This window comes from Scatophagus argus, chromosome 5 (genome assembly GCF_020382885.2).
Source record: "Scatophagus argus isolate fScaArg1 chromosome 5, fScaArg1.pri, whole genome shotgun sequence".
Taxonomy (NCBI): domain Eukaryota; kingdom Metazoa; phylum Chordata; class Actinopteri; family Scatophagidae; genus Scatophagus; species Scatophagus argus.
Window position 1 is genome coordinate 22,327,314 of NC_058497.1, and position 13,230 is coordinate 22,340,543.

At 40.8% G+C, this 13,230-nt stretch overlaps 3 protein-coding genes across 4 annotated transcripts; all 3 read left to right on the plus strand.

The window, feature by feature from the left end:
- Positions 1–52: 52 nt before the first annotated feature.
- On the plus strand, positions 53–7,134 carry LOC124059580 (TPA-induced transmembrane protein homolog). 2 transcript variants are annotated; one of them, XM_046389699.1, is made up of 7 exons: positions 53–1,999; positions 2,450–2,527; positions 2,726–2,812; positions 3,158–3,290; positions 3,529–3,689; positions 4,561–4,631; positions 4,735–7,134. In XM_046389699.1, the coding sequence occupies exons 1-7, from the start codon at positions 1,931–1,933 to the stop codon at positions 4,928–4,930; spliced, it is 795 nt and encodes a 264-aa protein (XP_046245655.1). In that variant the 5' UTR covers positions 53–1,930; the 3' UTR covers positions 4,931–7,134. The 2 variants fall into 2 exon arrangements, with proteins under 2 accessions (XP_046245655.1, XP_046245656.1); XM_046389700.1 differs by having other exon boundaries at positions 3,161–3,290.
- A 799-nt stretch (positions 7,135–7,933) lies between these two features.
- On the plus strand, positions 7,934–10,796 carry guca1c (guanylate cyclase activator 1C). Its single transcript, XM_046388664.1, has 4 exons — positions 7,934–8,821; positions 9,331–9,480; positions 9,999–10,086; positions 10,235–10,796. Exons 1-4 carry the CDS (start codon positions 8,627–8,629, stop codon positions 10,369–10,371), a joined length of 570 nt encoding a protein of 189 aa, XP_046244620.1. The 5' UTR covers positions 7,934–8,626; the 3' UTR covers positions 10,372–10,796.
- A 1,682-nt stretch (positions 10,797–12,478) lies between these two features.
- On the plus strand, positions 12,479–13,144 carry LOC124059583 (thyroid hormone responsive). The gene has a single exon (XM_046389705.1). It carries the CDS (start codon positions 12,562–12,564, stop codon positions 12,976–12,978), a length of 417 nt encoding a protein of 138 aa, XP_046245661.1. The 5' UTR covers positions 12,479–12,561; the 3' UTR covers positions 12,979–13,144.
- Positions 13,145–13,230: the final 86 nt, after the last annotated feature.

Sequence of the window (13,230 nt, forward strand, 5' to 3'; positions counted from 1 at the left end):
TCAGTCAGATGAGGCCACCAGCAGGGCAGGTTTCCTGTGACCAGCTCTCATGTCATGACAGGCCGCTAAACTGAAACTAGTAAAGGAAACAATGCAAGACAGCTACAAGTCAAGATTTTAAAAAATGTTCATTCATTTGTTCTTATTTGAAAGTATAATATGCTCTTTGTAAGCACACCATAAAGCAATTCTGAAGAACGACAGACTCAACAATCAGCTGTCTTTCTCCAGAGTCATTAAGGCCCAGAAACAGCAAAAATAATGACATGAGTATACAGGCAGGATCTCTGCAGATACACACACTTACACACACAGCTAGTGGATCATAAGTGATGGCTGGGAGAGATTATTATTGTATGAGTTTAAACCTGTCAGTGTCTGACCTCACAAATGCTTTACTGCATAAATGGACAGAAATTCCCACACAAACAAGAAAGTCTTGACAGAAGAGTGGAAGCTGTTATTGCTGCAAAGCTGTCTGTGTGTTTGGTATGCAATCTTATTGAAGTCTCTGTTGGTGTAAGGGTCAGGTGTCCCGATACTTTTGTCTATAGTGTATGCTTCAGTGGGCAAACTGACTGTTACTGTGCTTGATGTAATAATAATAATAATAATAATAATGATAGTTTTTTTAAATAAACTGATCTATATTCCCAGTAATAGTTACTTTATCATTCAAAATTCTGACTTAATGTCTGACTTAATATCTATAAAACTGAGTGGCGCACTGTAAAAAGTGTACTTGGATGTGTAATTCAGTCGACAGCTGCGTGTGATTTTTGGTATGTAATCACAAAATATTTGAAAAATCACTGAATTCCAAATTAACAAAAACCACAATGAGACAATATCAGCTTCGTTGTAGTTCGTCGTTTATACGGTTGGGCAGACTGCAAAACTCTCTCTGTGTTTTACTCTGTGCAGACTTCCTTTATACGACTGGTAACCCCCCGCCCCCCTTGTGGTAGCCTTGGGGCTCAGGATGTTCTCGTCCTGTTATAGAGTGGAGCATATTTTCTGTTGCATACAGTCTACAGTTATAAAATACTCAAAAGAACAGTGTTGTCATGACCTAAGATAACATAGCAATAATTTTTCCACTACATTCCCACCATCAAAAGCTTCTGAAGAAGAAGAAGAAGCAAGAAAACCCCAACAGTATGCTTCCTTCTACACAGTGATGTGGAAACAAAATAGTTCCTCCATGAAACTGCTCACAACCAGGTCTGGGGGTCATCTTCAGTTGAATATTTCAAAGTATTAGATGGATAAATAGCACTACAGGTAAGATGACAAGTGTGTATTGTTGATTTTGGGTTGAACTGTCCCTTTAAGTAAATATTTAACAATCATAAAATCCTCCTGTGCTTACCTGCGGCGGAAAAGAGGGTTGCATCACGTGGTGTGCATACTTCAAATACCTTCAGGTACCTTCAATCCTGATGTTAAGTGTTTACACGCAGTTTCCGTTACATTTATTGTGCCTTCACAGCGTATCTCAGCAGTAAGGCCGGTCGTGAATCACTGCTGTGGCTAACGTCTCACCATGTTGACCGTCTCGGAGCTGTCATTGAACGTTCCCTCCCTCGCTGTGGATTCTTCTCTTCTGACGACGCCTTCCGACGTCATCTTCACCGAAACTTGAAGGTTAACACACCTGGCAGGAAGGAGAGGGACGCTCGGTGTCCCCGTCCGGAGGAGACGTTTCCCACGGGCTGACAGCTCCGACGGCGTGAGCTCGCTGAGTGGACCTGTTGTTTTTGAGGACCCGTTGCCTTTTCGAACCGCACCTGGGACGTCTGTGTCCACGCGCAGTGCACTTCGATTACCATAAAAGTTTTACTAGGCACTTCCGCGTTGGGACTCGAGGACGAGGCCGACAATACCGACTCCCATTTGCCACTGGGAGGGAGCTGGGAAGCGAACCAGTATGGCAGAGGAGCTGCAGATGGTCGAAATGAATCGGAGCGATGGAGCAACGTATTCGTCAAATGCGCCGGTGAGTTAATGCAGTCAATGCGTTTGTTTTTTTAGTGGCCAATTGCAAGAGCGCTGGGTTAATGACAACGTATAATACAAATTAAAAAATGGGATAGAAATTAGAATTAACTCCACCTATATGCTGTATGCTACTACGTTTGTTTCTCCCCCCGACATTAGAGATGAAACCATTAGTCGGTTAATCAGTTTGTCCATTGACAGAAAATTAATTCAATTACTTCAGTAATTGTTTGAATAATTTCTCAAACAGAAATGCCAAACATTTCACATTTTCTGTTGGTTTCTACACAAATTGACTAATCAGGAAAATAATCAGGATGCTAATCAACAATGAAAATATCTTTAATTGCAGCTCTACGTAACACACGTCACCATCAGACTGAACAAAAGAGCCTTTGTGGTGTTGAGCATTTCATAGTAATATTCCCTGATATTTGCCTGCTCCTAGATGACAGCAGGTAACGGAGACGGTGCAGCCTACAGGATCCCCCAGGCAACAGAGAGGGATGTGTTGCTTTCCGTACAGGTGAGCTCAAGTGTATCTCGTACTAACCCTAACCCTGATTCTGTTTAGCATGAATTTTCCTTTTCTGATTTCCAAAAGGAGCTCACGTCTGTGTGTCAGCAGCTTGTGAGAGTCACTTACTTTCAGGTCCTTTTAGAAGCGAACAAATTAAGAGACAATCCCTGGATGGCTTTGAATTCTGCTGTGTCTTCTTGTCAGACTTCTGATTGTAATGGAGAGACGATGCCCTCGAGCCATGCAGCAGATAATCGAAGTAATCTGGGGCATACAGACCCTCTCCAAAAGGTATGAAGACTTTCTCTTCCACTTTATGTTTCTTTCACTTTTAGTCTTGAATTGAAGGAAGGAAGCATACATTTCCTGTTACAACACATAAGACATAACAGTGCAGCTGCAATGCAGCCCATTTTCGATTTTGCTTTTCTCTCTTGATGCTTGTCGATTTTCTTTTTGACAATTCTTTTTGCCAAAAGACCTTTAAAGAATCTTTTCACTTTCGACAATGTTTTTTATGCCCTTGTTAAGACTTCCTCTTGAATTATGCCTCACTGAAGTGCTGCACCAAATACGTTGTTAGAAACTTGAAGTGCAACAGACTAAAGTGTGAAAACTAACTCTTTATGTATTCAGAAGAGCCTCATGTGCAGGATGAAGAGAGAGCTGAATGAGAGCCTCTTCTGGAAAGTCAGACTGTGGATGGTCATCATCTTCATCTTTCTCATCATCTTTGTTGTGATTATAATTACACTGCTTGTGTGTTCAGGTAAGGTTACATGACACGCGCGTTGCATATTGAGTAGTGTTAATTGATGCTACATTTATTAAAGAAAACATCCACAACAGAGTGCAAAGTCAGGTAAACATTCTTTAAATGGCTGGCCAGTTTTTATGTAATGCTCATACTAGAACGTAGAACATCAACACTGCAGTGAACGTGTGGAGAAGTAGAAGAAGTATAAAGCTTTGGGAAGCTGATTTTGACCCATCTTGTCTTTGAGCAGCGATCCACGAGGACCCGGATGAGAGCTTTGACCCTTCGCTGTTTAAGGTCCCTCTGTATTTCAATGGGAGCTTCCAGCTGCCCAACCTGGCCTTCAGAGAGGAGTTTCTCACGCTTTCCTCCAATGAAAGCCAAGCACTCGCTGCTGACTTTCAGGAAAAGGTTTGTCCAGTTCTGTGATCTGCATTTTCACACAGTCTACTTTAATTTTGAAATGATTGTATTCAGAACTCAGTATCTAGGAGCACTTTCTGTGACTGTTGTATCATTAGTCTCCTGCCAACCACACTGTATGTTAGCATCACGCATAGAGAGCTGACTTGATGCTTACAGCACACACACACACACACACACACACGCACACACACACACCCATGGCCGCGCCCACCCCCATCCCCACACCGTCACACTATGAAAACCCCTTCCCCTGACAGGTCAGAGGAAGAGACACAGGACCTCTGGGGGTGTTTTGTGGTCACGGGCATCGGATTTGGCTTATTCCTGTGCGTCCCACAGATCCTCGATCAGGCTGAGATCCGGGGAGTCTGCAGGCCGTTGTTGTGGTCCTCGCAGAATTGCTGAGCTGTTTTTGAAACAACAACACAGAAGAATATGATAAATTAACCACGATGTAATACAACAAAAAAATGTAAAATTGTTGTTAATCTTTGCTTTCATTTCTTATTTGCTAAAACCTTCACCCAGATCACTTCAGGCTTAACCCTGCTGTAAGGCAGCATTTCACGCTATAGTCTGACAGCTGTGTTAATATTATGATTGCATTCGTATGCTGATGTAAAATCCACGGCAACACCTTTCAAACCGGAACAGTTAATGCCACAAGCTTCACGATACCAAAACCCGCTCATACCTGCTGCTGCCAAAAGCGGAAAGCCGGCTGTAGCTGGTTTGGTCTCTCGCAGCCCTCAGGAACAGAGGAGAGCTCACAGTGAACTGAAAGTAGCCTGGTGTTGACTCAAAGTGTTTCACTCTCATTGTTTTTCTTCTGCATGTCTCCACCTGCCCCACCCAGATTGCTGACCTCTACATATCCTCCCCTGCCCTGGGACGATACTTCTCCAAAGCTGAAATCAATGCCTTCAGGTAGACTCAAATCCCGCTCGGTGGTTCTGTACTACATTCTTCATCCGTGCTACATGAAACCACTGCATTTAGCCATTTGCTAATTGTATTACTCTCCCCGCAGAAATGGCTCAGTCGTCGCTGACTACAAGCTTACGTTTCTCATGCCGGAAGAAGGACAAGATCAGCTGAGAAACTTCACTCTCAACAGGGAAATGGTGTACAACGTGTTCAGACAGTTCCTATATGACCAGGAGGCAGATGAGTCAGAGCTGATGTACATTAATCCAGCTTCCCTTACATGTTTTGTGAGACACTAATAACAAATATCCAAAAACGGACTGGAAAACTGGTGCATCTTGCTTTCTTCACCATTTATCTGAGACACTGAGCAAAAAGCAAACCTCCTGCAGAAGGTGCACGTTTGCAGCATGTGAATTGTCAGGCTTCTTTGTGGTTCTCCCATGAGTTCTATATGATGCATCTTTACCACAGGAAAGAACATGACGCAAACTCATGGTGGCTGTACATCACATGGGTGATCTTATTGCATGTTCTCTTAAATAGCCTTTTGAGATTGTTTTTAATTGAAATCCATCAACAGGTAAAACAGCTGTCTGTTTAATGTCAAACAGAATGGGTTACCTCACAAGCGAATTCAAACCAAGAAGCAGTATCGACATGAATGTCGGTGCTATAATTATTTATATTCAATCCCAACTACTGACTACTGACCAACTACTGGACTCACTGTGATTAATCCTTGGCCGTTTATATGGAGCCTGTGGTTGAATAACCAGTTTTTGTTTTTTTGTTTTTTTTTTTGTGGAAATTCAAGTGTTTATATTTGCGTAACTGTGCCATTATTTTCTGCAGCCAAGCTTGATTTGCAAACCAAAACTGTGTAAGCCTTTTAAAATGTTTATCTAGAGAGCGACAAACATTTTAGGAAAATCAGCTTTGGAGAACTGCCCAGGAAAATTGTTTTTTAAGCTATGCATGCAAATAGCATGCCAGATACCGTGTACAGAAAGACTCCATGCTCTGTACAGGGATCACTAAACACCAATTTGTTTTGCATTTCTCTGAGGTTCAGTTTGACATTCAAAGCAGGGCTCAGTTTTCGCCCTCATTAACCTGATTTACTTCTAATTACCTTGATGGCTGAACAGTAGAGGGAGAGCGTGTCCCACATACAAGTGAACAGATAATGTTTGTGTTCTCCTTGTCTACACTGACTTCCTTTCAGAGTTATTTTAGTAGCAGCTTGTTGCATTTAGGGGCACAGGTGGTGTGTAATGTGTTGATCAGAGCAACATGTCTGTCTTCTAATAAGATTACAGATGTGTTTAAAGTTTATGCCAAATTAGCTGGTGACAGACAGTCAGTTTTACATCAGATGGTTAATTATTATTTGTTGCTTCAGCTGGTTGCACATTAGTACAGGAGTTCATAGAAAGGACACTATTTGCCAAGTAGGGTTTTTTTAATCAGTTCATTTTTGTGGTACGTTTCATTAAGGTCTATTTTTATGTTTTGATTAATGTAATAATGTAAGAAAATCTGTGTGGCCTGTATTCGTTCAAGTTTTTACTTTATTTAGTTACAGTGTAACTTCAGAATCACTAAATCATGCCAAGTACATGCCAAGTACTGGTTTACCATCAAAAATATGCTCAAAGGCTTTACATGAAAGAGAAATAATATGTATGAATTCTTAGAGTGCTGTGTATGGAACTAAACACTGATATTTGTTTTTTCTGTCTGAACACCTTTCCTTTTTTTTCTCTTTTCCCAAAGGGCAAATGTATTTTCACGTGTAGTTCTCAAACATCAGTCCTGCATGGCAGTCACATGCTGGTCAAGAGATCATGTTTAAACAGCAGTGCTGATCCAGGAGATTTCAGCAGCTTATTTCTGTACATAAAACCAAATCACTCCGCCTTCTCTTTTAAACCTCCAGGTATTGCAAACATTGGAACAGACAAGAATAAATCAGCACATTTTTGTTTAGACTGGATTTATTGATTCAAACTGAAAGTTCACTTTGAGGTCATCTTGACCTTTGCTGCTTTTTACTGTATTAAGGGTGATGGAGGGTATTTTCTGCATGTGTCCTTCTATGTTCCTTTAAAGTAAACACTTTTCTTAATCTGTCGGTAGCAGTGACAGATCAAGTGCCAGAGTGCCGGGCAACATGGATCCTGGTTGTGTGTGTACCTTATGGGCTGGACATCAGCTGTCTGGAGTCACTGGTCGTCCGTTTTCTCTGTGTTATTTTGAGAATGGTCGGTCATCTAAAGCCTGATTTGCTATAATTAGAACTCTGGGCCTGCATTGTCTGATTGGTTTAAGCAGCACTTCACCACTCTCAAGTCTTTATTGTATCCATAATCCTCAGAGGTCAGTCTCATGGGTCAGCATTGGTGGTTAAACGTGTATTTATCCATTCTGGGACATCTCCAAGTGTTTTATCTGTCTTTACTGACTCAGATTAAACCTCTTAAATGCCTCAAGTATAAAACTGATTTTCATCATCTCTTCTAGTGCTTTATGTTATAAGAATGTATGTAATATTTGATGTTAATTCTGTTACATGAACAGCTTTAGTTTCTCAACATTTATAGAAAAGTGACAAGATGTTTTTTATGCATAACACCACCTTTCCTTGTCAAGAGAAATCACACAGAAGATGTTTGAGTTAAGAAATACAATACAAGAACAGCAACACCTGACACGCAAATACCCTGCAAAAGACTGGACCTTCAAAGAAGTGAAGGACACACACAGAGAGTCTAAAGCTGGGTCTTACTGTAGGCACACCATGACCTGATGACCTCACAGGTCTTACTGCACTGTGGTCAGTGGGCTGGTAAAAATGCATTAAGGGTAAATTTTTTGTTCCTCCACATGAGTGTTTTTCTGTCTTACTGTAGGTAATAGAATATATCCAAGCTAAGATATAGTATATCTGACTTGGCAATTGCACTTTTACTAATGTTAACAATTTCATAATGCATTTATGAAATTCTGAAATATTACATAAATGCTTTTATGTAATATTTCATTGGTGTCTTAATGTGTATTTTTTACGTCCAAAATATCTCCTGGACTGCTCATGTTTCAAAATAGAATAAGTATGTTCCAGTAGGAATCCCCTTGGTTAATTCCCTAAGAAATCCCAGAAGTGTGTCATAACCAGTGTGAGGGCGTGCACAGCTACGAGGGATGACTGGTAGGTCCGTGGCCTGAGGCCTGAAGATAAGTTGTACTGCTGTTGTTCCATGCACACACAGTGCAATGCACACACCAAGATGAGAAAGGAGCTCAGTGGTAGCCATTTTGACAGTGACAATGGTGTTATTGATGTGGTGAATCGTTTTGTAGAAGTCCAAAATGCTAACTTCTGCAAAGAAGGCATCTGTATGTGCCACAACTGCTGGATTAAGTGTGTAAATGTAGCATGGGACTATGTTGAGAAATAAATGTGCTATAGGCTTTGACTACTTCTACCTTAGGCCACAGATGTATCAACTGCTCCCAGTATTTGGGCAATTTAGATGATTTATTTGCATGCATTTAGATGTAGTGGTGTGCAGATGAAAGCACAAATTATTAGTGGTAATGGAAATAACTCATTAAACGAAAGAAAATGCTTTAACAACAGAAAGCAAAGCAGATAAATATTGAAATAGAAATGTGGAAGAAACTGAATAAAGAAATACAGCCTTGTTGCACGTCAGAGTCCAAATTCCCTTGATATTAGCAACTGAGCCCACTACAGTCATAGAGCGTGCAGTGTCCTGAGGTTCTTGGAAGACTTCTGCTGTTATCCCATTAAAGGGTTATCTCTTCTTTTGGCTGTCCCAAGACTTAAAGATTAAGGTGGTCACTGCACAAGATTTCAGCCAGACATCAGTGCTTCCTGTGCTGCCCGTGTTCACATTTTTCCCTCTCGCCTCAACTTCACCACAGGCTCTCTGCAGGATTCTGGACAAAATACCTCCAGAGGAACAATGGGCACCCACTGCTCCAGCCTGGATGATATCCTGGAGGAGGACATGCACCACTGGTACACCAAGTTCATGAAGGAGTCTCCTTCGGGGCTCATAACACTCTTTGAGCTCAAGGCTATGCTTGAAATGAATGGGATGACAGAGGAGGCCAGCAGCTATGTGGACCAGGTCTTTTTCACATTTGACATGGACGGGGTAAGAAAACACATGAAACAGATTTGTGCTTTCCTGCTCAGGAAAAAGTGGATTGTATGATTCCGGTTAAAGTCTGGTAATGGGACAGTTCCTTAGTGAACTCCTGCTGTGTGCACCTTGTGTAAATCAGTTCTGGTATCACAGAACCAAAATTTGCAATGAAAACAAACATTATTTTAAATGGTGTATCGTGTCAAGTGCACCATTGTAAAAGGACTGTCCAGATCTCTGACATTTTAAAAGGGATTGACAGAGTAGAGCTCAGCTCTTCTCATCTCTGTTTTTCCTGGACTCTTTCACAAAGCTTAGGCTGAAAGGTTATGAACTCTATTTAAGATGTATATTACAATCTCTAAATATCTGCTATAGTTTCCTCAGAGTGGCCTTGAATAGAATGATAGAATATGAAAAGCTATATTTCTTGTACTTGAAATAAATTGATGTTGCAATGCGAACACATGGACTCACAGTCCTTCCACTAATTATATCTTTCATGTGTCTTTTTGCAGGATGGTTATATAGACTTTGTCGAATACATTGCAGCAATAAGTTTGTTACTGAAAGGAGAAATTAACCAGAAACTAAAGTGGTACTTCAAGCTCTTTGATCAAGATGGAAATGGAAAAATTGACAAGGAAGAACTGGAGACTATATTTAAGGTACAAAACTTGTACGTTGTATGTTTCATATGTTTCATAGTCAGAATTTACCAGAACTAAAGAAGTGAGCAGATCCTGAATCCTGACCTTCCTGAATCGTAACGCACAGCTGCTTTACTCAGAACGAGCAGAAATGGCCATGAACTAGACATGACAGTTAATCCAGGATGCCTCTTACCTAACCCCACGTCTAAATACGGCTTTTCCAGTAACCTAATTCATTTACACAAGAAGTCTGGCAGTAATCACCCTGCAGATTGCATGACACATTTCCCCCTTGTCACCATAATAATAATAAGTTTATAATTAATCAATAATTGGTCAGGTAGACATATGCTAGGGCTGAGTAGTTAAACCACTACACAGTTGTATTTTTAAGAATTTTACTACTCACTTCTTTAGTCTTGAAATTAGTTCTTGCATTCAGCAGCTGAGTGGGGAAAGGCACATTGTTTTATGAAGAGGCCTTTGAGTTTGTCCATTTAACTAACAATTCACCGTGTAAATTATTCTGTCAGGCTATTCAGGACATCACCAGAAGTTATGACATTCCTCCAGAAGAGATTGTGACTCTTATATATGAGAAGATTGATGTCCACGGTGAAGGTAAAAAACATTTTATTATCAGTCCACGACTAATGTAACGATATTGGTTAGAGGTAACATCACCATGGTCAGTCCAGACCTGCAAAATAATATGACACATCACTGAGCAGGCAGGGTGAATTTTTATCTTTGCTACTTGTGTCCTCAGGTGAACTGACGCTGGAGGAGTTCATCAGTGGAGCCAGGGATCATCCTGACATCATGGATATGCTCACCAAGATGATGGATCTTACACAAGTCCTTGAAATCATCATCAGAGGTCAACAGAAGAAGGCTGTAAACTGAATGGGCGATCAGAAGTCTGGACTGTGTGCAGAACCAAGATCATTTTTGGTGGATTTTCAGAATGTGCTGAGGAAAGAGAGTATGTGCATGGCTGATGAAGAGCCAAGTCCCATTTCAAACTGCACAGAAAGAACTGATTGAACTGACCAAGCAGTCCCATCCAGTTATGATCTCTCTGTAGGTCACCCGAGGGAAGCAGAGAACCTGTCCTCTCTGCCCCTGCTTGCGCTCTCACATTTCTTGGTCCTTTTGAGTGACAACACTCAACACTGTTTGGGGAGTCCCATCTGCTTTTGGGTTCCCATCTTGGTTCAAGCAGATGGCACAGAGTAAGGTGGATCAGTCACTTTCATTCATTGTACTTAGAGCTTGTTGAGCTTGGTTTGCAGACCTCTCAGGCACAATGTGAGAAACAGACTGGGTTACTACTTCCTGATTTTTTTTTTCTGAATTTATCATGATAATTAAGTTATAATTGAATATATTCAATTCACTTTTTCATTTTTATTGGTCCTGTTGAACTGCCAAACTTTTTTTTGAATTGCTTACTAAACTTAACTTCTAAACTTCTGATTGCCATCTCTGCAGTACTTGTAGTACTTGGGTGTTACCACTGTTTAATTTTTAAATTTTTAAAAAACTCACCAAGATCATTTGTTCTTTCTTTAGTGTTGTTGCTCTCTGATCTACAGGAAATCTACACTGAAAAAACCTGGATGCTAACTGAATAACCATGTAATGACAGCATGCAAATGTTTGACGTCATGTGTAATGTTTTAATATGTTTTACAATAATTAAGGTTGCAACGATGCCTTAAAAATCAATACAGTGTTTTTGTTAAAAACTTTGGCTTCTTTTAGAGGAAATAGTTGGCACTTGACTGCATAATTATTTTCTTCATTTTTCACCAGATCAAAATGCAGAAGTCCTTTAGTCCTTTATGTCATGGATCCACTTTGCACAAACTGGATCATGTTTACCAAATGGTTATGCACAGTACAGTAGCCCATGGTGGATTGTAAAAACATTAAGTAACAGAGCACATAAAAATCTACCATAGCAGATAGAAACATTCTTATTCTTTCTTGCTTGTTCGGACATTTGACCACCGGAGGAGCTCAAGGATGCCATCTTGTGAGCGTGAGAGCTTGAGTCAGGAGTGCAATATGTACAGGGGACAGATAAGGGCCACATAGCTTTATATAAGCTTTACAGCTAAGTTCATTCATTTTATGTCATTCATATTTAAGAAACTGTTCATTTAAGCAGACCAATGTGAAAAGGGTACAATATTTTCAACTATAAGAGTTCAGAAGTTCTGGTCAGATTTATCACTCTCTTGTTCACTTTAACATTTGAATTCTGTTCTAATATAAACACGGAAAAGGAATCCCAAAGCATGGTATCCAAAAAACAAAACAAAACAAAACAAAAAACAAACAAAACCCCCCCCCCCCGCACAGACTGTTTCAAACCTGATCCCAACAGCAGCTTTCACATCCTGCACATAAATGTTTTTTTAACACACACTGGTATTTCACGTCCAGAGTGGTGCTTGGCTCCTGAGCTTGTCTGCCAAGTGTCCGCCTGACTGTCTGTCAGAGTTTTCATTTACATTTTTGCAGAAAATACCACAGGCTGTCACAGGCATGTAAAAACCTCACAAACTGTCGTCTTATAGCTGTGAGGAGAACCAGACTGAGAGGCAAATTTTTGCTCTCAGGCCCATTTGGACCCCGGAGCTAATCTAAGATAACCTGCTGATTTAAACACAGCCAGCCTCAGTTCAGCACTAAAATTATTTTCTTTCGGTGAACTTTTGGCATCTCTCAGCTCATTTTTGAACTTGAACTGTCAAGCCAAGCTATCCCTTCACGCAGAGGTCATTCACACATCATGGTTAATGATTTGACATAGGTTCGTTTTGGTCCGCGCCGATCAGACATTATTATGACCTTGTAGAAATTGCACGTTGTGTAAATCAAATAAAGATAAGGGTTTGACTCCACATAGCACTCACTGCGTCCCGCAATGTATCGGATGATGTAATTACGCAACCGAACTGATCATCCCACCTGTGCTAATCATATAAATTCACCAGTATCTGCTCCAATGACTTTGCACTGCACACTGCTTCCTACTGTCAGACACCACAGCACAGGAACAGTCAACCACATCCAACTGGAACCATGCAGTCTGCAGAGGCCAAATTCAACAGAAACAGCCTGCTTTTGGCCCTGAGAGGATACAGCTCAGCCGTCAGAGACATGGAGCAGACCATTCTCCTGCCAAGCCTGCTGCGAGATGTGCCCTCTGATGAGGTTTGCTACTGTGATGCAGCTGAGGAGTCCTGCTGTGATCTGTATAACAACTTCCTGATGCTAAAAGCCTTAAGAAACACAGCGGAGAGTGGCCTGGTTCCCATGGATGACAAGGCCAACAACAACACTGCACTCAACAAGACCCTGGAGCCTCTCTTGGACACAGATCCTGAGGCTCTCTTCCGCTTCCACCTGAGAGGGCTGTTTTCTGTGTTGACTGACCTCACCAAGAAGACTCAGAACCTTACTGAGAAATATATGGACATAATTGGAGCGACAAATTAGAAAACATGTAAGATATATGGACATAAAGCAAATATCTGGTGTCAGTAAAAATGCTGTATGTGCAATGAAATCACATAAATATCTGAAATACCAGAACTGTTTACACTCAGTGACCCCAAGCTTCTAACTTAATGAATATGGAATAAAGGTGCACTGTCCAAACTGATCAGTTCCATGTCTTGATTTTCTATCTGTAATAAATAAAGCTATGGTTTGGAGATATGGTAAAGATACAGATTGATTATATGATCA

Coding starts and splice junctions, on each gene's coding strand:
- LOC124059580 (XM_046389699.1), top strand. CDS start 1,931: ATGGCAGAGGAGCTGCAGATGGTCGAAATGAATCGGAGCGATGGAGCA. Junction 2,000..2,449: donor CGTATTCGTCAAATGCGCCG/GTGAGTTAATGC, acceptor GCCTGCTCCTAG/ATGACAGCAGGTAACGGAGA. Junction 4,632..4,734: donor GCTGAAATCAATGCCTTCAG/GTAGACTCAAAT, acceptor CTCTCCCCGCAG/AAATGGCTCAGTCGTCGCTG.
- guca1c (XM_046388664.1), top strand. CDS start 8,627: ATGGGCACCCACTGCTCCAGCCTGGATGATATCCTGGAGGAGGACATG. Junction 8,822..9,330: donor TCACATTTGACATGGACGGG/GTAAGAAAACAC, acceptor GTCTTTTTGCAG/GATGGTTATATAGACTTTGT. Junction 10,087..10,234: donor GATTGATGTCCACGGTGAAG/GTAAAAAACATT, acceptor TTGTGTCCTCAG/GTGAACTGACGCTGGAGGAG.
- LOC124059583 (XM_046389705.1), top strand. CDS start 12,562: ATGCAGTCTGCAGAGGCCAAATTCAACAGAAACAGCCTGCTTTTGGCC.